Below are 23,289 nucleotides of genomic sequence, written 5' to 3'. Positions count from 1 at the left end.
CTCACCACGTCTTCAACAAGGCCGACGCTGTCATCGCACCCCACCTGCGGGACATCATCAACACATCCTTCGACACCGCTTCCTTCCCGGAGAGCTGGAAGCACGCCGAACTCAGCGCTCTACTCAAGAAGCCATCGGCTGACCCCACCGACCTCAAAAACTACCGCCCCATCTCGCTGCTCCCGTTTCCTGCAAAAGTCATCGAGAAGACCGTCAACAAGCAGCTGGCCGCCTTCCTCGAGACGAACGGATCCCTCGACCCCTCGCAGTCTGGCTTCCGGGCCAACCACAGCACCGAGACCGCCCTGATCGCAGTCACCGATGACATCCGAGCGCTGCTCGACAACGAAGAAACAGCGGCCCTCATCCTCCTCGACATCTCCGTGGCCTTCGACACTGTCTGCAATCGTACCCTAGTACAACGCCTCAGCAACGTCGGAGTCCAGGAGAAGGCACTGGAGTGGATCATCTCCTTCCTCGCCGGAAGGACACAGAGAGTCAGCCTCCCTCCGTTCAGATCTGAAGCCACCGAAGTCATCTGCGACGTCCCTCAAGGCTCCTTGCTCAGTCCAACCCTCTTCAACATCTACATGAGCCTCCTCGCAGACATCGCACGCCAGCACAACCTCAACATCATCTCCTACGCCGACGACACCCAGCTGATCCTCTCCCTTACCAACGACCCCGCCACCGCCAGAGCCAACCTTCACGAAGGGATGAAAGAGGTAGCCGAATGGATGAAGAACAGCCGCCTGAAACTGAACTCAGATAAGACGGAAGTCCTCATACTGGGACCCTCACCCGCCGCTTGGGACGACTCCTGGTGGCCCCCCGCCCTAGGCAGCGCACCCAAACCAACAGACCACGCACGCAACCTGGGCTTCATCCTGGACTCCTCCCTCTCCATGACCAGACAAGTCAACACCGTCTCCTCGTCGTGCTTCAACATCCTGCGCATGCTACGTAAGATCTTCCGGTGGATCCCCACTGAGACCAGGAAGACGGTCACCCAGGCCCACATCACCAGCCGTCTGGACTACGGCAACACCCTCTACGCCGGAACCACCGCCAAACTCCAGAAGAGACTCCAGCGGATCCAGAACGCCTCACCACGACTCATCCTGGACATCCCCCGCCGCAGCCACATCTCCGGACACCTGAGAGACCTGCACTGGCTCCCGGTCAACAAGAGAATCACCTTCCGTCTCCTCACCCACGCACACAAAGCCCTACACAGACAAGGCCCAGGATACCTCAACAGCCGCCTCAACTTCTACGCTCCCAAACGCCAGCTTCGATCGACCAGCCACGCCCTCGCCGCCGTCCCCCGCATCCGTAGAGCCACCACAGGGGGGCGGTCCTTCTCCTACCTCGCCGCCAAGACATGGAACTCCCTCCCTACCCACCTCCGCCTGACCCAGGACCACCTCGCCTTCAGGAAGCAACTCAAGACCTGGTTGTTCGAGCAGTAGCAGATTCCCCTCCCCCAGCGCCTTGAGACCCTCTGGGTAAGTAGTGCGCTATATAAATGCGATGATTGATTGATTGCAATACCAGTAGTTGGCCATTCCCAGTGCCATGTGTCGTGCTGAACTTATTACCACAGGTTAAGTTACTACAGAAGTGAGTTTGTGGTTACCAAATAATAGTTCACTTACTCAAAAGCGTAAATCTACTCAAGAGCGCCAACTTACTCAAATGTGCCAGTTGTGATTTAGGCCATTAGTGTTAAACGTTCTTTTACCGTGATACAAATTTATGAAGTTGGTATTGTATCTATTTTAATTATTTATCTGCACACAACAGAATATCAACACGAAATGTTGAACACAACAACATAACACATTACATATAATATCTTAGGAATGTTGGATGTGTATGTAGAAATTAGTTAGATACAGTGAATTATAGATGATGAACAACATGAGACAATACAAACATTTATCATATATATATATATGTACATATATCTATAGTATATATATGTGTATAAACACACACACACACATATATAAATTACATTGCTAGGCTAATGTGTGGAAATGGTGGTTAAGATGATTCTTGCAGGATGAGTACGACTGAAAGTGAGTTCTAGTTTAATGATCCCATTAACTGAAATGACCTAGAGTTAAATGCTGCATATGGAAGACACGTTGTAGTAAGGATGTGCATGCACTAGCTACAGAGCCTAATATGACTTTACATAGTGTTTCATATGAGTGTACAATAGATAATTACTTATAGTCCTATTTTTGTTTGAATATATTAGACAAGTTATATGCAGCATATGAACGGGATAACAAGGTTTCAAGAAACAATAGTCGTCAAAGGAAGGAAGAGATAGGAAAAGTACATATGACTATCCACCCAAAATGACTTTCACGAGAAATTAAATGCTCATCCACTCAGGTCTATTCTGAATATCCTTAAAGAACCTATATGAAGCACCCAGTTACCCATGTGTGATGTTTGAGATATTTCCCAACAAAAATATTTTCTGAACAAAATGATTTCATTTAATGTAGTCATATTTTTTATTACAGGGTAGATGGGATAGGTAATTATCAGACTAGAAACATGAGGAGGATGTTTGGAGAAATCAGATGTGAGCAGTAGCTGGAGCTAGATCATTGACAGATATGAAAATTATAAAAAAAAATATGCAGGTGTCAGGTAGACATGCTAGTTAGCCGAAAAGAAATGGGCAGGTGGGAAAGTGAAGTTTTTAGATGAAGTAAACAATTACCTTTTGGAGGATTAGAAGGTGATAAGAGGATAGAGAAATGATGATGGTTGAAGTTTTAAGGATTACATTTTTAAGAGATCTGTAGAGTCAAAAGAAAGGTAAGCACAAAGGTGGCATAGATTCAAGAGTAGGAATTTACACAAACATAAGGATATGACGAAGTGACATACAAAAGAGAGTAAGGCATAACAAATGGTGCCCAGATTACTGTTAGAAAATGAAAAGTACAATCAAGAGAGAGATTAAAAGAAGGGAAAGGAGAGATGCACCAAGTAGGCATTCGTATATCACAACAATGACATTTTGATCAGGTTATGTGTTTAGTGTGCTAATTCTTTAGTCCAGTTATTGTTATTATTTTATTTCTAACATTAGAAATCCTATATTGACGGTAAACAGACAACTGAAAGCACAATCTATTTGGTTAAACCTGCATTTCTAGCTTTACCTGCTGACAAAATCTGTATTCTGCTCACAGTTGAAAGATTGTTTCTAAAGTACAGTGTGGCTCACTGGTTAGAGGCGGCAGACCCGAGAGCAGAGGACAGCCCGGGACCAGGGTTCGATTCCCAGCGCGGCAGGTTTCTGGACCAGGGTCAGCGGACTCGATAATTCTCTCGTCTCGGTGCCCACTCTGATCAGCGATCACACTCGGCAACTCTGGGCATTAGCTTGCCTCATCTTCACTAACGTCCCCACCAGACCGCCGGGGATGCCTGGTCTCACCCTGGAGATACCCACTAAGGGACCATCTCTCAGGGAAGCCAGGAAGGGTTTTGCAGCGGTTGAAGCGCCTTGGGACCCTCCGGGTAAGTAGTGCGCTATATAAATGCCTATACATTTACATTTGAGCAACATACTCTTCATTTTGATTAAACAAACCTCGTGTCCGGGACACGTGGATGCACTATTCTTCCCTCCTTCTTTGTGATGGATGCAGTCCATTGTATCTTAGACAGGGATAGTAACTGTTAACTAGAACGGGCAGGCAGTGTTCATGTTTGAGTTGCACTGCCGCTGCAGGCGAGTTATTTTCAGAATTTCTAACACTGCTTTGCATCATAAACATTTTCCTCAATTATTGACATCCCAAATTCTTTTTCTGCCGACACATCCTCCTTTAATATAGAACAGAAAATGACCACTAACAATATTATTCTTGGTCCCTACTTATTTAAGTATGTGAACTTTCTGGTATTATGACATTATTTAGAGGTAATCTGCAAAACGCAAATGCAATTTTATAAAACTAATACTAATTGTAGGATTGGCACTCACATATACAAGAAAGATAAAATTCGATCAAAAACGTTCGCTTATGTCATCCTTTTGGGACAGAGAATATAATAATTAAACGGTCCTTTTGTTTTTGATCGTATAGTCGGATAGAAATGGTAGGATCAATAGATTTTAAAGGTGGTTTAGCATTTAGGAGTCGACATATTTATGAATGTGAACCTAAAATACAGCTTGAGGTTTTGTATGGTGGGACCGAATACAAAGACAAAAACTGCAATTAAATAAACTTAATGCGAAGATGAGAAGGCTTCGATTTCCCCTCGTACGGATCTCCTACTTGTAACTTTTGCAAACGGCCTGGAATGTCCTGTCAGTTACCGTGGCATTTCAAGGCACCATGTGAATACCTTGCTTTTCCTGACAGGTCTTAGAGCCAAAGATGTCACAACAATATTTAATTATTCATTTGCAAGAGTTGCTTAAGAATCATGGATCAGAATTCGCATTTCATTTTTATTAAGTATACAGTTCTCTGTCATTGCCACATTAATGACCCAAACGCAAATTGTAGTTTAGACAGCATTGTACCTAAAGCCATAGTAAGTCAGATTACTTGAGATGGCTTGCTTTTGGTGTTTTACATTCTACAGATATTTGAGAGTATTGTTTGTGGAATTCGTTAATTTGTGTTGCCTACACCTGGGAACACCATCATGTGAATTAAGTTTTGCATAAAACAGTTCAAATAGTTTGTTCATCACACCTTGTTTTAAATCGATTCCAGAGAATTTGCAACAAGGACCTCGCTGATATACCAAATACAAGTTAGCATAGAGAATGACAGCTCAGAGTGGACACCATTGTAAGATAATATGTCTAGAAGCCCCAGACAATGCCTCTTAAATTGATTTAGTATATTTAGTGTTTATATATATATATTAAAAAAATAATATATCTGATATATACATAATTCCCTTTTGGTTAGATCACTTGTGCCCTTACACAACTAAATTCAACTACAAATCCCATGATTCCATAGGTATCAGTGACACACACTTGAGTTGGAGATACACGTCACTGACTCATCCTTGAAATGAGACACAGGCAGCTGCCGACCCGACCTTCGCCGGGACGTCAATTTCGAGCAGCACCAACAAATAAGGTAAGCCATGCTGCCAATCGGCTACCTTACATTAGGAAGATTTATACGTACCACCACGGTATACCTTAACTATTGTCAACAGATGTTGTGCCCTGAAAGACCTAGCCCGAATATTTCCATATATATTTGATACGGGTGCTGATTCGTTTGAGCGATACTCTATCTTAATCACTGCGATCATTACTAACAATTTTTAGATTGTGTTACACTTCCCTGTACATAAACCCTAAGCATACACGTGGAAGGATGTTGATGTGTAGAACTTTTAAGGTGCTCGAGAGGGGTTATAATTAACGTGCACATACACAACTGCGCTCATGACAGATCTGGGTGAGCACAGAAATGTATTTTGTTGTCACAATCTAATTTGCCGCCCTTTTGAACACAAGTAGTTTTGCAATATAAGTAGCCTAGCATATGTGCAATATAAATGATTGCTCATACTGAGAATAAGCATTATTACTTAGGCTGCACCACACTTCTATGGTCCTATGGGTCTTTTAAACTACACTTTCAGTTGGGCGTTTCTAGATGTACCCAGTGGCTTGAGGGTGGACACCACTTTCCTTGCAATTAGGTAAGACATTGTAAGTAACAAGAATGTAGCAATCCAGATAATTCACACGACCGATAGAATATTTTTTGTCACAGGTGTGAATGGACAATGTGTATTAATGTACGGAACTTCAAACTTGAAAACTTTAAAGTGATGTGATGATAAATGCCCTGCACTTCGATCTATTTCTCTCCTTTTTATTATTATTTTCAGATTGACGGTGGACCCTCAACATATACAGGCCGTCGCCTACCTGGAAACTTTGACTTCTTGTTGGCCAGTATCATTTTATATCACATTACAGGCAGACTGACTATGACTCTGAGTCCTGATGAATGCCCCGGAACCCCTTTTGTGGACCATAAATGGGTCAGAAACATATTGTCCATTGAGAGGGATATAAAGCTTTACAAAATCCCAGTCCTCTCTTCTTTTTTAACCCTACCCCAGTGGTCCATGGAATAAAGTTTATTTGACCCCCTGGATGTAGTTTTACTCACTGCCATACATTTCACTTATTTGCACTCTGTCCCTCACTGGCCCGATCACATTGCTCATCAGAAAACACCTCTTCTCCTCCCCATTTGCAGAGGCATAGCCCACACCATGGAATTTGCAGTCCGGGTGTGAGGAGGGAACCCTATTATGAAGCAGGTCACCCTCGGGTGAGTGAGGATTCTTGTCCTAAAAGGATTCCTTCCCTAGCAGTTCCATCACACATGCACTTATTAACATACAGGACAACATTTGATTTTATGTTAGATGCTGGTCCTGTTTTGTTGCAATATCAGGCGTACTTCTTTGTGAGTTGTACGCTAGAGAGGGGTTAGTACGTTCCTGGTTTGGCCCATCCCTTTAGCTCCTTTGTGTGGATATTGATACCAAATACAAGACACATAGAACATTTTTATTATGATAATTTTATCAGAAGAGCCAGAATTCGCTATGGAAATATGCTGCTAGATCACCACACAAGGGGTCAAATAATTTGGTAAACTTTGGGAAAGAAGGTGCCAGAAGTGTATTATGTACATTGCAGAAACCCACAAGCATGGTAATTAAAAGAGTTCCAACAAAAAGAGTATATAAACGTGTGCTGCCAGAACAGCATCTGGTGTGCAGTTCATGTGATCACACAAGGAGTGAATTGTGGCACTGCGAAACCAGTTAAAAAAAACGCTGCTTTATACAATTCTGACATGGATCTGTATTAAACCTGCATATTTTAATTTTATCATGTGGTCTTAAATTGTATATATTTACCTAGTGGAAGTCACCACTAGGTAGTTATAGTTAGGACTGCTTTTCCATACACAGACCACTTTTTGATTTGCTAATAATCTGGGCCCCGTTTGACAAATCTTCATAAAAAATAAAACAAAAAGATTTTCATTCACCTCATTTCCTTCCTAGAAAGTTTTAGGGTGATCCGTCAAACGGGGGCTAAGAAAAAAGGGGGGTCCAAAAACCAAAAATGGTAATGCATTTTCCTTAGACTTGTTTAGGCAGAGCTACAGCAAAAACTGCTGAACAGCATTACACCTAATTCGGCCGGAAGCTAGATCATGGTCTGTAGGTTGTGCTTTTTTGTGATTTGGTGTCAATCCATTCAGTAGCTTTTGAGAAATTACAGGTGAAAAATAATTATATATTTTGGCAGAGTCCAGCAAGCCTCCCGCGAGAGAGAGAAATAAAAAATGGAGACCTGCGATTGATCGAGAGGCCTATTTTTCCTGTGAGCCTTCACACTCTTCAAATCTAGCACAAAAAAAATCATCAAGTCTTATTACATATGTACCACCAACAATACATTATTTTTAGGTACTCCCAAAATGTCATAGTTCTACAACTGACATAGATCTTCCAGTCTCAAAAATCTAACCTCTGTGCAAGGACAATCACTCAAGAACATGTGTAATTAAACCCAATTTTTGTATTCACTCGCATAGACACTCATACTCTGAGTGTCTACATCTTTTAGTTTTCGAGTGTTAGAATATCCAATTGAACTAAATGAATTCTGAATTCTTAATTGCACTAAAGTTCTGTGTTATATTGCATTCTACAAATGCGTTGTTTTGACATAGGCAAAATGCATCAAACGATGCATGATGTATACTAACAAATGTGAAAGATTCTACCTGTGAACATTGAATCCATCTTGGAAACAGGTTATACACCTATCTTCAAGCTATCGATAGCCACGATCAACCTTCAGAGCAGACGAAACAACACTTACACCACACCCTTAGGCATCTAAAGACAGGCAGCATAATGAAAAGAGAATGACACCAGGACAAACTGGGTGCAAACCCACAGGAAGAGAGCACATTTATATAGGCAAATGCAAAAACCCAGTCACTTGTACAAGCTCTAGAAACTCAGGCATACCACACAAGGAGACCTCATACCCTGATTATTCAATAAAAAAGTTAAATATCAGTCTGTATCGCACCAAAGTTGGTGGCTTAAAACACTATCAAGGAGGTAGGTGTACCGCACATTTTAAATACTATCTGGATGAAATGAGCACACTGTGAAACCACTAGCAGTATCTGTGAAAAGATGTACAGACAGTGGCACTGATGCTGAATATGCAAGACACATGCTCAGCAACATCTCACGTAAATTGCTGGAGATAATAATACAAGCGGAGACAGAAGAACTAGAACAATTCAAACTCAACCAAAATGGTACATCTTTCTCATGTAATATTGCTAATGTCATCAGAACTAACTAAACATTTAGACCACGGCACACATGTAAATTATGCAAGGTGCTACACATATACATTCCTAAATGTGACACATATGTCTAAATGCTTTAATGTAATGTGTATTCACATCCCAGTACAGCCCGGCACCTAGTTACTTATGTTGTATGCCTGCTAACTTGTTCTGGATTTTCCTTTTACTCGTTTCTCTATGCCTACTAGGCATTGATTACCCCAGATCAATGATCTCAATATTTAAGCAGGCCCCTCATTCTCTTTGCCTGTCTCAGTGAGCATGCTCCACAGTAAAACCAATAACCTACTTATCCTTGCTGCTCTCTCACAGTAGTCAGGAGCACCTACGTTGGGATTAGGGTCTCCATCTGCCAAGTCTCATCACATTTGTCATCTACTCTTTATCAAAATGAATCTGAAATAGGGTGGAACCTTGGTTTCATAGTCACTAACATGCAGCCATATAGTTCTTTTCTGCAACCAATTCAATGTATGGATGGTGACATGTCACGCCCACTGCACAATATGACATTACCTTAACTTTCATGACATTAATTGGACATCTGCAGATGACAATACCAATTCTTTTTAGGTTCCTATCTCCGGTCTTTCTCTACCAGGCCCTTTCATGACTTTGCTATGCAGTCAACCTAAATCTGAAATCATTCCTCAGGGATGTCATGTGCTAATCGGAGTAGTGTAGAGTGGAAAAGTCATACCGTCTATGCATTAACTTCCGGAGAGATAATTCAAACGCAAAAACTATTCTCGTGAGGGAATATTCATAAATGATGATAAATAATGACAAGCTGCAGAAATCATGAAACAATTAGAGAGAGAGGGTAGGAGGCACTCTTAGTCCCCCAGGTTGAGTATGTAAAACAAAGGAAGAGTGTCATGCGCAAAGGGGTCTGTGTGAAAGCACAGAGGCAAAGACTGTAAAGAAATACCCTTTCATGGACACAGTGGAAACCTTCAAGGGATTTATTGGAAGCCCTCACTTTGTGACAGTGATGTGAAAAGTGATGTTAAAAATGTCTAAAACTGTACCAACAAAAAAGATTTTATTCTCTGGTCAGTTTAGACATACGGTAGTTAAAAGGTATGTGTGGGAGAACTACCACAGATTATGATGGGAGTTTCCACATTAAAGTGGGGTCAACATGTTTCTGCCTCACAAGTGTAAGATTTACATGGGCATTCGTCAGGACCGTGTAGCGTGTACCTCGGCGGTATGGGCACGCTAAGGCCCACCCTAACCAGAGGACGTGAAAGTTAAAAATTGCTCTATGTGTAAAAAAGTGCAAGAAAACAACACAAACCACAAGTTGTGGGAATTACCTCCACTCAGAGGAACCTGTGTAGTCTGGAATAAAGAGACAAACATACATGTAAGACAAAACATATACTTAATGCTGAATCGTTTGGAAAGTACTTGCCAGGACAGTCTCTGCGTTTAATATGCTATGAATTGGTCTAAAGATAGACCTAGTGCCATACGTCTATTTTAGTGCCAGAAGCGCTGTATAGTTGCCCAAGGGGCATTACAGGCGTGTGGGCATGCACTATGGCGAAAGGAATGCAGGCCGCTAGACAGAGCGGCTATATGTACAGCACTCGTGGATAGCGATCAATAGGCCATTGCTATATGGCAAGAAGTGCTAACTCCTAAAAGGAATTAGTGTAACACACAAGTGTAAAGTTAGAAGATCTCACTTGTGTTCTAAAAGATCCACGCCCCATGGGTCTCGGGAGGGGGGTGGAGGCGACTATGGCACACCCTGTAGGAAAAGGAAAGCCTCGTAAATTTTGCGAGCCAAAACGGGCTGACAAACAGAACATTTACTTAGCTCATGGTTAATGATGCGAAGGATTCTTAAGTATATGTCTAAACTAACCAGTGAATAAAATCTTTTTTGTTGGTACAGTTTTAGACATTTTTAACATCACTTTTAACATCACTGTCACAAAATCCAGCTCCGCAGTAATCTGGCTTTGTAGCACACCAGGGAGGCATTCGGCTTCTCCTGGTGGACCCGATGATGAAGCATGTCACCAACCAGGTTGGTGAGTGAGGGCTTCCAATAAATCCCTTGAAGGTTTCCACTGTGTCCATGAAAGGGTATTTCTTTACAGTCTTTGCCTCTGTGCTTTCACACAGACCCCTTTGCGCATGACACTCTTCCTTTGTTTTACAAGCTGCAGAAATCAACAAGATGCTTTTTGGTCACAGATTTGGAGCATGGCAGAGCTGACTCAGACTTACATTTTGCTGGTCCTCAAAAATGCAACAAACAAAGCAATGGAAGGAATGTTTGAGGGGTTCATTTATGTCAATTGTTTTTTGGCTCCAATGCGGTTCTGGACAGAGACCAGCCATATGCAAACCAGTCTTGGCCCTACTCAACTGGGAACAGTACAGCCCAACCTGCCAGGCCAGTTCACCTTCAGAAGTGAACAAGTGTAACTCTCTACTCCCTTGTAGCTACTTCACCCACTGTGCCACTCTGCACAATAAATGTGGCACGCTGGGTATGCAAATTAAGTCCCAGCACTGCTGTGCCACCACAGGACTAAAGATGTACCTCACAGATGAAACCTAAATAGACCAAACTGGACAGAGGATGTCTACATTCCTGTCTGGAGAGAATCTGGCCTGGCAAGTCAAATGGACGGTTTCTAATGAAGTATAGAATGAGGCCCGAACAATTGCTTGCAACTGAAATTAATTCCAGCATTACTTCCTTCACATTGTTGTTTATCGAAGCAGACTTTCTAAGGTGCGACAGGTATGAACACACGCTGGCCTAATGCTCACTGTACTTAAGGTGCTATTCTGCACTGCTAAGGCCCACGGAGGTCACACCTGGTCTGGGGTTGCTTTTGTTGCCACTTGGGTGGCTCCTGGCCTGGCAGTTCAGGATAACTACTCATAATGGCACAGGACAAAGGTTGATTTGCATATGGCTAGTCTCGCTCTCGAGTAGCACGATGGGTAAAAGACGCTGGACTGGAACGTGGTCCAAGTGATCGCCAGTGGACAAGATTCATTTAAGCATTCCCATCACCTTGCTACTTGTTACAGCCTCACAAATGAGCACCATTAAGACAGGTAGTTGTCATTCAGATACTGTAGCACTTCGAGGCCACAGAGGTGTCCCAGCAAAATATATAGAACATAACATTTTGACCTTTTTAAATAAAAAAAACGATTATTTTCCTTTGTACTCTTTTATTACTAAACATGTAAGGCCATGATAAGTTCATCTTAATGTGCGTGTTTACCTTTGACCTTTCCCCGATCTAGCTTCTACAAAGGCCATATCCAGACAGAGCAAAACATTCTAAACTATTTATTCTGTTTTTCACCACAACACACACTTTTTCTAAAAGCCGCTCCGTGTTCATCATATTTGTTATTTTTCCTCTTTAGATTTTTCATAAATCCTAAGTCAATCTGAGTGTCACTCAGCCTACCCAGGCCTCTTTTGACGTCACTCCTTGTAAAGTCTACAGTCCAGTTGAGGAAGAAATTGAACCTGATAAGTGATGGACATGAAAGTGCATTTCACTTCTGCTGTGAGTGTCATTTGTCTTTGTGTGATTGGATAGAAAAATACTTTTTTAATGTCTAGTATCCATGCTTCCCTTTTAAAACACAGGCTAATGTTAAGGTGCATTTACTTCTTGTCATACATTTCTCCTGAATGTACAATGCTAGCTACATTGTTACTACTAAAAACTCAAAATGTGTACCTTTGAATCGTCATAAGTAAAAACACATTAAGAATGTAAAGTTAGCTATATGCTATTTTATGTTTATGCAGATCCACTCAACATTTTGGACAGCAAAGCAAATCAAAGGTTCCAAGCAGGTTTGAAAGGATCTTACCTGTAGATGAATGGAGCTACGGTGGCAGTATTTGGGTGACTATGTTGCTGGTGCTGGGGCAAGTGAACAACGCCATTTCCCGTTACTTGCCCACTGCTTGCAGCCATTGAAACGGGGAGTGATGTACAGGATGTTGGGGTAGAAATCGAAGATGCTGACTTTCCTTCCGAAGAAGACAGACTGCAAGGAGTAGCAACTTTCTCGCTCGAGCTGGATTTCGGGGTAGATGTGGGCTGGCTTCCCTTTGCTGTCCTGCATTTCTCTGCCTCCTTCACACCAGCAGAGGTCAGAGTGGGTGTCTGCTTTGCTATAGGCATCTTGGAACCAGGCTTGGGTATCCCGCTGGAAGCGGGGGCAGCACTTTCTTTCTTAGCTGCTGCGGGTTTGTTTCCCTTTGGGATCAAGCTAGCTATTTTGGAACTCTTTTTCGGGGTGTCCACAACTTGCTCCTTCTCTTCTTTGATAGTTTTCTCAGTGCAAACTTTACTTTTCTCCTTACTCTTGTCATCCTTCTCCTTTGGCTGCGGCAAGGACTTTTTATTGCTGAGAATTTTGCTTCCAGCTTTTGGAGGAGTCAACTTGGTTGATGCTTTCGGACTGGTGCTGGTGGGGCATGCACTGTTCAACATGCTGTTCAACCCGTCACTTTCCCCACACTCTGGCAGCATATCATCCTCTCTCCCACCGTCACTGGGTGGCGACAAAGAGGGTCGTAAAGCAGTCCGGGCATTGCCAAGCTTGAATTTCTCCAGCATGGATTTCTGTCCGGATGAAGGCGTTTTGGCTCCTTCTGACAGCGGGGGCTTGAGTCTGTCAGAAGATGGCGTGGGGGAGGTTGCCGGGCTCGGCGGCTTCACAGACAGCATGGTGGAGGTGGCACTGTGCTTAACATTCATCGATTTGCTGCGCCAAGATTTACTGGCACTCGCGGAGGGGATGGCAGAGGCCAGCTGCTGTACAGGACTCGGGGGGTGTTGTTGTACGTTTCCATTCACGCCCGCCGACTGGTGTTGAACTTTTGGTGAATCTGCACAAAAGGCAAAGCAAAAACAGGGAATCAAAAAGCAATATTGGTTTATAAAGATTTTCTCTTTCTCAGTTACAGGATGCTCTGCAACAATTTTCTCACCTGCGGAACGATACAGAGCAAATTGCAAATAAAATGGAAGAAAGGGTGTTCGTGTAGTCAAAACAAAAAGAAATTAACAGACTGTAAATGGAAACTTACATGTGCTTTGTTAAAACATTTCTTCGACCAAGTCAATCCCTGCCACCTCCGTTCGGGAACCATGATTTAAATTTGGATTTATCATACTTTGTTTGTATTACTGGTGGCTTCTTAAAGAGAACATTCTAGTCCTTGTGACTAAAACACCTACTATTTTCTATATCCATTGAATGTTGCTCATAATGCCTACTGTTTATACATTTGACAGCTTCTCTCGTTTACTTACTGACTGAGACACACAATCGTATAGAAATCCATACCTTAATTCTTACATTAGATCACTGCAGCAAGAGGCGAAGGCTCTTGCTGTTGTCCTCTTCAGTGGAGAATAAACATTCAGTGGGCCCCAGCTGATTAATGCTCCAAGTAGCAGGGCCTTTCTGTACATCATCATGGCACAAGCTGTCTGTAAACATGCACAGAGTCAGCCCTGATTCCTCACATCTCAGTGACTGTAAGCTCCAGGTAATGATGTCTACAGTCATTTTCAATTAGCCCTCCCAGGAATAAATAATAAATGACCTTTGCACATCTAGCATCTAAAGAGCCTGTCCAGTGACACAGCTTTATTATGTCAGCCAATAGAATCTGAGAGCCCTCACAGACATCACTATTCAGAAAATGTGCACAACCCACATTCAAAACCAAAACACAACGTGATCCACGTTCCTCAACCAGCCTCTGACTTGGAAAGAGGGTCCTTTATGTACCACAAGCAGAGTCAAGTATTCAAAGTGTTCCTCATAAAAATAATCAATGGATGGGCTATTCAAAACCCTATCTGGGCGGCTGTAGCGTTCAGAAACAACAGTCACTATCTTGCCCAGAATAAGCTGTGTTCCTATTGTAGCTCTTGCTCATTGCCTTCCCCTCTTAGGGCACCAATCACAAACTTGCATTTGCTAAATTAAGGAAGCGCGCACAAGGGTGTGGTAGAGAGTACGCTAACTGAACACTATTACTGTGCAGCACGTGCCTCTACAACCGAATTACAAAGCTATTTGATAGCAAGAATATTATTTCATTTGACTTGAAAATCAGTGATTGTGATTTGCAATAAAATTATAACAAGCACATTGCAATTCTTGTTGGATTAAACTCAGCCAAATAAATTGTAATAACATTGTGCACAATGCGCTTATGGGGGCAAATGCTTCTATTGCAGAAAAGGCACTGCTGCTAGGAACCAAGGCCAGGTCTCCAGAGCTGTGTTTCTGTGGCACTTTCAAGATCATGTATCCCCCCGACGTTTACATGAGCTACAAATAGTGCACGATCTGGAAATGGAAAGCAGCGCTGCCTTTCAAAAGTGGTTTCATAGATGCAATTTTCGCATCGTTTGGGACTTTGACAGCGCATATTTTATTTCAAAACTATTAAACGACACGCTAAATTGCAAACAGATTGCTGAATTGCAGTCATCTGGAATGTTCTGACATGAAACGTCGTGAAATTGTGACATTTTATTGGTTGGAAGAACTGCTGTGTTTCCTAGCTCTATAATGCTAGCTCACCTTGGGCCTCATTTATGAAAAGTGACGCATCGCTGCGTGAAAACAGCGATGCGTCACTTTTCACTGCGCACTCCTTGCGACACCAATGATGCGTCATATTTAATGTATGACGCATCATGTCGCAAGGACTTACAGATACGTCAGTATTTCTGACGCATCTGTAAGTGCAAAAGTGACGCATTGCTGGAGTGTGTCACAAAAGTGACGCAACTCCAGCAATGCGTCCTTTCACATGGGGAAAGCCCCATGTGAAAGGGCTTGTGTCAGTCTTACGCCTGCTGTGAGGCAGGCGCAAGATTTTGACGCAACAGCATCCTAAAAGTGACGCAGTGAAATCTCATAGATTTCACTGCGTCACTATTACGAGGCTTTTTGCGGGAGAACGCCCCCTCTGCATACATTATACCTGACGCAGGTATAATGTGGCACAGGGGTTTAAAAAGTGACGCATCTACCTAGATGCGTCACTTTTTAAATATGGCGCAACAAGGAGCATTTTGTACGCCGCTGGTGCGTCACAAAAAGTGACGCACCGGCAGCGCAAAACTGACGCAAGGCCTCATAAATAAGGGCCCTTGTGTTTTTTCCACTAGTGATACATTCATTTAGCATTTAACTGAACACCTAACAGAAATATTCTGTCTGCATCGCTAGTATAAATAGGAAAGGCTAGAAGTGCCAAGGATATGGGTAACCCCGAGCGCAGCCTGCCGGTCCGCCCGCGGAGTGTGCAGAGATTTGCCTCCTCCGCGTTTTGCCGATAACACGGAGAAGGCAAATTTCCGCACACTCTGCAGCGGAGCGGAGTTGGCCAGCCCCCGGCTTCACCCCCCCATATTAACAATTAACTTACATGACTTAAAATGAAATTAAAACCACTTAACTGGCATGCGGCGTCCCCGGGATGCCCTCCTCCTTTTCCTTGCTGTCTGGGTAATTCTTTGAGAAAACTGAGCATGCGCCCACGCATTCGTATTTCTTGTGAGAAATGTGCATCCAAGGACGCGCCCGCATGCACAGTTTCCTCAAAGAACAGGCACGGCCCGTGCCGGGCGTTATACTGGGGCGGTGACGTCAGGCAGGAGAGGGTCAGGGTGGGGGGTTGTAAAATGCGGGATATGGACCATTAGAGGTAAGTACCGTTAAAAATAAATAAAACGAATTTCGTTGCCCACGCTGCATCGCCAAATGTGATGACGTCACTGCCCCAGTATAACGCCCGCCACGGGCCGTGCCCGTCAAAGAATTACCCACACGGCGAGGAAAAGGAGGAGGGCAGCCCGGGGACAAGGCATTCATGCCAGGTAATTAGTTTTAATTTAATTTTAAGTCATGTAAATTAATTGTTAATATAGGGGGGTGGAGGTGGGTGGCATAGCGTAGCAGAGTTCCACAGAGTTTGTTCGCAACTCCATGGACCTCTGCATAGCCCACCTACGCCCACTACCCCTGTGGTTAGACATGGGAGGGGTGGAAACAAGATGCACCTAGGATACAGTCGCTGGGCTGAAATTCAGACCGAGGAAGGGTTTGTAGTTCCCTGTCCTAGCCACTGATCTGCATCCACATTCGTTGTTTGGTGGGGCAATATGGCACTTCACAGCATAAAAACACGGCAATGTTGCAGTACAATTTTGGTGTCTCATAGTTCTGGTAGCGTTACAATAAGCGTATGTGTTGATTACTTAATATATTTTCAACATTCATGTATACAGTGTATATATTTTTGACATTGCAGTGGCCCCTGAAGAAGGGACACGGGATCCCGAAATGCATTGGGCTTCTTACAACTGTCTGTGAATCAGAAGAAAACAAGTTACTTACCTGTAACTTTAGTTCCCCAGTATTGGTAACTTTCATAGATTCCCATGCTTTGTATCATTCCCCGTCGTCGGAATGGGAGTCTCGCTAACAAAAATACCATAGCTGTAGGTACAAAAGACAATGGAAAAAAGGCCTAGGCCCCATTTCCTTTTGTAGCATATCACCCTCCTTGTGTAAAAGAGACCAAACTTTGGCCTCAGCCAATCAGAAGTGCCTCACCACTTAGAACCTTCCTGAAGGAACCTCAGAGCCTCAGATTTTCGTAGCCGTTGTGTACTAGAAACCATATCTGTTGTAGGCTGAGCTTTCCCCGGGGAGGTGGGTGGGCGCATGGGAATCTATGAAAGTTACCAATACTGAGGAACTAAAGTTACAGGTAAGTAACTTGTTTTCTTACCCCAGTATTGGAACTTTCATAGATTCCCATGCTTTGTATCAGAGTAGTAAGCAGTTGGCAAGATAATCACATTTTGTATTGTAAATAATAGCAATAGACAACATGACATTAGATACAAAATGTGAAAAATGGAAGGTGGGAAAGAAAGGAAAGCTCATCATTAGTGGAAGAGGTTCCTCAGGACAGCCTGTCCTACTGCTGCATCATCCTGTTGCAGAGATTCCAAGCAGTAATGCTTGGTAAAGGTGTGGACGCTGCTCCAGGTAGCAGCTCTGCAGATATCCTTAATTTGCACCCCCGCGAAGAGGGCTGTTGAAGAAGCCACAGACCTTGTGGAATGCGCTCGTATCTTCCCAGTCAGAGGTTTACCAGCAGCCTTGTGACAATGTAATATAGCGCTTTTGATCCACCTTGAAACACCCTGTTTGGATAGAAGGCCTTTACTCGGTCCCCCGAAGGCCACAAACAGTTGAGAAGTTTTTCGAAAATCTTTAGTACGTTCCAAATAAAATTTTAAGCATCACTGCACATCCAATGAATGCAACGCTTTCTCCGCTGGCGTGGAAGGCTGAGGGAAGAACGTTTTTAGAATGACCGGTTCATTCAAGTGGAAATCCGAGGGAACCTTTGGCATAAACCTAGGGTTAGTCCTCATGATGACAGTGTTCCTCTTGAATTGAAGGAAAGGTTCTTGGATGGTCAAAGCCTGTAATTCTCCTACACGCCGAGCCGACGTGAGAGCAAGGAGAAGAGCCAATTTCCACGAAAGATATTTGATGTCAGAACAATGGACTGGTTCAAACGGACCCTTCATAAGTTGAGAAAGGACCAGATTCAAATGCCATGTTGGAGGAGGCGGTCTCACCGGTGGATAGACCCTGAACAGGCCCTTAAGAAATTGTTTGATTATTCTGGAAGACCATAAAGAAGGCCCAGAGTCTGTCCTTCTGAATCGTGACAAAGCAGCCAAATGGACCTTAATTGATGAATGGGCTAGACCAGATTTGGCCAAAGACAGCAGGTAAGGTAGGATCTGATGAGGCTTGGAATTGAATGGATCAATGTTTTGTTTTCGACACCAACAACAGAATCTTTTCCACTTAAGGCGGTAAGTTTTGTTAGTTGAAGGAGCCCTTGCTTGGGACAGAACTTCCCTAACCTCCCTTGACAATGGCAGGTTCATAAATTCTCGCTGTTCAGGAGCCATGCAGTCAGGTGTAACGACTGAGGGTCTGGATGCAAAATCTGTCCTTCGGACATCATGAGAAGATCCGGCAGAATCCCTAGAGGCAAGGGAGGAGCTATCGACAACAGATGGAGCTCCGTGAACCAGAACTGCCTCGGCCAAGCCGGGGCTATCAGGATCATCCTGCACGGTTCCACCTTGAGTTTCTTGATTAGTCGTGGTATCAGAGGAATGGGAGGAAAAGCGTAGACAAATGTCTTCGACCAGGCTATCGAAAGGGCATTTCCCAGTGAATCTTGATGGGGAAGACTGCTTGCATAAGACCGGCATTTCTTGTTGGTCGGAGTGGCAAAAAGGTCGATGTCCGGCCTGCCCCACAGGTTGAAGACTTGTTCCAAGACTTCCTGATTCAACTCCCATTCGTGGCTGACCGAGGATGACCTGCTCAGTCTGTCGGCATTTTCGTTGAGGACGCCAGGCAAGTGTTCTGCCATCAGTGACATCTTGTGTTGGATCGCCCATTCCCAGACCTGCTGGGCTTCTCGTGACAATGGGCGCGATCTGGTCCCTCCTTCCTTGTTCACATAGTGCATGGCCGTGGTGTTGTCCATCCTGATAAGCACTTGTGAACCTTCCAGGCGAGGAAGAAACGCTTGCAGAGCCAGCCGTATCGCCCTGAGTTCCAACAGGTTGATGTGGAGGCGTTTTTCCTGGGGTGACCAATGACCACTGACATGTAGGTCCTGTAGCACTGCTCCCCAACCCTCCAATGACGCGTCTGTCGTTATCACTTGTGGAGACGAGTCGCTTGCGAAGGATAGGCCTTGGGACAAGTTGTTTTGATCTGTCCACTATAAGGCCGCATCCTTCATCTCCGGAGTGATAGCCACTCTGTCGTCGAAAGAACCGTGGACTTGCTTCCATTGATTGTCCAGTTGTTCCTGCAAGGGACGCATCCTTAGTCTGCAATGGGGGATTAGTGGAATACACGATGACATTACTCCCAGCAGAGACTTGTAGCGGCGTACTGAAAGAGACTTTCTTGTTTGCAAGTCTTGGGCCATGGTTTGTAATTTCTGCCTCCTTTCCGGAGTAGGAAAAGCTTGTGAAAGCTTGGAATCCAAGATGGCTCCTAGAAACCGAGCCCTTCTGGACGAGATCTGGCAAGATTTCTCATTGTTTAGAGTGAGACCCAGGTTCTGAAATAAATTGGTACATGCTTGAACCGCCTGTAGCGCTGTTTTTCTGGACGGAGCTTTCAGTAACCAGTCGTCCAGATAGGGGAAGACCTGAAACTTGTGTCTTCGCAGGAAAGCTGCTACTGGTGCCAGCACCTTTGTGAATATTCTTGGGGCTGAGCGGAGTCCAAAGGGTAAAACCCTGAATTGGTAATGGCTCTTTTATTATTATTATTATTATATTCTTATATAGCGCCAGAATCGACCCCCGAAGGGGTATCTCTGCGCTTGCCTTGGGAACCCGTCCTGGTTTTTCCCTGTGAGATAGCCCCTACAGGGCATCCCCAAGGTGAAAGCCAGGCATCCCGCCGCGGGGGGCCGTTGTGGAGATTAAGCAAGCTTAATGCCCAGAGTTGCAGAGTGTGAACCCATGATTAGGTCAGGCACCGAAGTGAGAATTATCGAGTCCGTGGACATTTGAGCTCAACACCCTGCCGCGTCGGGAATTGAACCTTGGTCCCGGGTCTGACCTCTGCTTCAGGGTCTGCCTGCTCTAACCAGTGAGCCACACTTCTCTTGGCTACTGTGAATCGCAGAAACCTTCTGTGTGCTGGGTGAATCGGAACGTGGAAATAGGCATCCTCGAGATCGAGTGTGGCCATGTAATCCCCCGGGCTGATCAGCTTCAAGATGTCCTGGAGGGACACCATCCGGAAGGACAGAGAAATGAGATAGGTGTTTAGCCCCCTGAGGTCTAAAATGGGGGGCCACTTGTCGAGCGTCTTCTTCACCAGGAAGAACCTGGAATAAAATCCTTGACCTCGTTGATTTGATGGAACTGGCTCTATCACCCCTTTTCGGAGCATCTGTTGAACTTCGAGCCAAAGGAGACGCTGGTGTTTTGAAGGAGTGGCTGCCGGGGGCTTGGGTGGCGGAACTTGTGTGATCTCTAAGGTATGACCTTTCCGAATGATGTTGAGCACCCAACGGTCCGATGTTATCTTGGACCAGTTGTGAAGGTATTTGTTGACCCTGCCTCCAACTGATGACTTCCTGAAGGAGGGTCCAGTAGGAAGAGCCAGGAGGCCGCTATTGGCGCTTGGACGAATGTCGTCCTCGTGCTCCCTGCTTTCCTTTAGTAAGGCCTGGAGTAGTTGGAAGACTGGCCTTGCCGCTGCTGGTAAGGCTGACGGTGTTGCTGGGAACCTGATCCTGTGTTGGAATAGCGTTGTTGTTGGAAGGATCCTCTGTAAGTACCACCCCTGCCTCTGGATCCCTTGAAAGGCGACTTTCTGTACTGAAGTGTCCCTAAAGACCTAGCGGTTTCTGTGTCCTTTTTTATATCTTGCAGGGTGTCGTCAATTAGTTTGCCGAACAACGCTTCCCCATCAAAGGGGAGATCCAATACTTTATTCTGGATCTCGGGCCGGAACCAGGTAGCTTTAAGCCACCCTTGGCGACGGAGTACTGCCGCTCCAGCCAGTGAACGGAATGCAGTTGTTGCAATATCCATTGCACAATCGATGATTTCCATTGACGTTGCCTCTCCCTCCTGCAAAATCTTCTTTGCCTCAGACGTAGATTCGGGAGGCAGCTGGTCAAGGTACGGGGCGACATCGCACCAGAGTTGGCGGTCGTACCTACCCAGGATTGCTAAGGCATTAGCCGCTCGCACCAGCAAACTTGCCATTGATGAGAATCGTTTTCCCACGTTATCTAATCTCCGCCCTTCCTTGTCCGGAGGAGTTGTTAGTGGTGCAGAAGGGTTGCGTGATTTCCTCTGTGCCGCCTGCGAGATCACAGAGTCTGGTCATGGATGACCTGTCAAAGCCGCAGGAGCGTCATCAGTCGCTTTGTACTTTTTATCGAGACGCGGTAGCACCGGGACCACCGTCACCGGGTGTGTCATAGCCTTTAAGCCCTCTTTCCACAGGTGATCCACAATAGGAATGGACCTGTCAGTTTTCCGAAAGGGTTCCTTAAAATCATATAAGAAACAATCTGTGGTAACCTTAGGCATGGCCAATTTGAATCTCGCCGCAGCTCTCTCCATCAGTTGATGAAAGCCCCCAATGTCCGCTAGCGGGGAGTCCGCCGGGTCCGGAACTGGTGATGCAGGATTGTCAATAACATCCTCATCATATTCCGTGTCGGGATTAGAGACATGATCCGACTGCTGGTCCTCATCCGAGGATTCCTGAACATCCTGAGTCCCTGGCCCTCCAGAGGAATCCTGTTGGAAGGATGCCCGTGGCTGTGGAGAAGTTGGGGCCGTTAAAGTAGGTGGCACCAAAGAAGCCGTAGTCCCTGAAGTAGTAGCCGGCGTTGACGTAACTAGCAGAGGCCTACTGGCCTTAGATTTATAATCTTGGAGCATCTTATGCAGATCTTGCAGGAAAGACGTTGGCACTGAAACCATTTCCTGTTCAGGTTGCTGCTGCTGCAGCTGATGATGAGCACTTTCCTCGTGACCGTATTCGCCCTCCGAGTCAGTGTCCTGGCATTTGACAAATAGTTGTGAAGGACTATTGGCATAACTATATGCATCTTGGTCATCCTCCTCTGATTCTTCCTCCTGAAGGAGCATGGTAGGTAACAGAGGGGACACAGTCCTTGGAGAAGTCATCTCTGGCGTGATTCGCGTCACAGAAATGGTAATCCACTTTTCTGTGGAAAGTATTGTAGGTTCCGTAGTCGACGGTTGTATGTACGCTGTCGAGATAGGCGTCGTGGACGTCGTGGACGATGAAACTGTCGACACGCCAGCCGTCGACATAGTCACTGTAGTAGTCGTCGACGCCCTCGTCGACGAGACCGTAGTCATCGACATCGTCGCCGACGGTAACATCGTCGTCGGCACCATCGCAGCCTTCGTCGTCGACGGGACTTTCGTCGTCGACGGGACTTTCGTCGTCGACGGGACTTTCGTCGTCGACGGGGCTTTCGACGTCGACGGGGCTCTCGACGTCGACGGGACCGTCGACGGGACCTTCGTCGTCGACGGGACAGGTGTCGTCGACGACTCCTTTGTCGTCACTCTTGTAGCTGATACCTTTGTCGTCGGCGTCTTCTGTTTCTCCGTCGACGGCGAGGGCTCCGCCGTCGACGGTAGCGTCGTGGACGAACCTGCTGTCGACGGAGCTTTCGACGACGTCGAAACAGATTTAGTTGTCCTCGTCGACGGGCCTTCCGCTGTCGATACCTTCGTCGTCGAGGACTTAGAGCTCCTCTCAGAAGACTGGCCTGAAGGTGTTTTGAAGGCTGTAGCCGTCTTCTCACCTGTAGAAGGCGTAGAAGGTCCATCCCTCTCCTTTACACTTCCGTGAGGAGATTTTGCTGGGACCTGGGCTCTCAGAGTCACTGGGGGTCTTTTTTGAGGCCTTTGAAGATCTTCCCAAAGAAGTAGAAGGGGATCCCTACCCCTTTTCACTGACCTTCTTGTAGAAGACATCGATCCTGCATCCTCACTGTCACTGGAGACAGTGTCCTTCCTTGATTTAAGCTTTTGAAGCCATGTGAGGAGCCTACCCTCACGGTCCCGGAGGGTTTTGGTGGAAAAGGTGCGACAGATCTTACAGTCAGCAGCCTGGTGGTCAGGATAGAGGCAATAAATGCAGTCCTTATGCTTATCCTCCACAA

The 23,289-nt window shown here is 45.2% G+C and overlaps 1 protein-coding gene across 2 annotated transcripts in view; it reads right to left on the bottom strand.

Annotated features, from left to right (window-relative positions):
- Nucleotides 1-23,289, bottom strand: part of NAV3 (neuron navigator 3) — a 1,035,010-nt gene that overhangs the window by 583,270 nt on the left and 428,451 nt on the right. For both annotated transcript variants that reach the window (XM_086919576.1, XM_086919578.1), the window contains exon 8: nucleotides 12,324-13,350. In XM_086919576.1, the coding sequence (XP_086775702.1) occupies nucleotides 12,324-13,350 (1,027 nt within the window). The remainder of the gene's footprint in view (nucleotides 1-12,323; nucleotides 13,351-23,289) is intronic.

This window comes from Lissotriton vulgaris, chromosome 1_1 (assembly GCF_964263255.1).
Source record: "Lissotriton vulgaris chromosome 1_1, aLisVul1.2, whole genome shotgun sequence".
Lineage (NCBI taxonomy): Eukaryota > Metazoa > Chordata > Amphibia > Caudata > Salamandridae > Lissotriton > Lissotriton vulgaris.
Note: the sequence above shows the minus strand (reverse complement) of the source record. Positions and strands in the feature narration are given on the sequence as shown.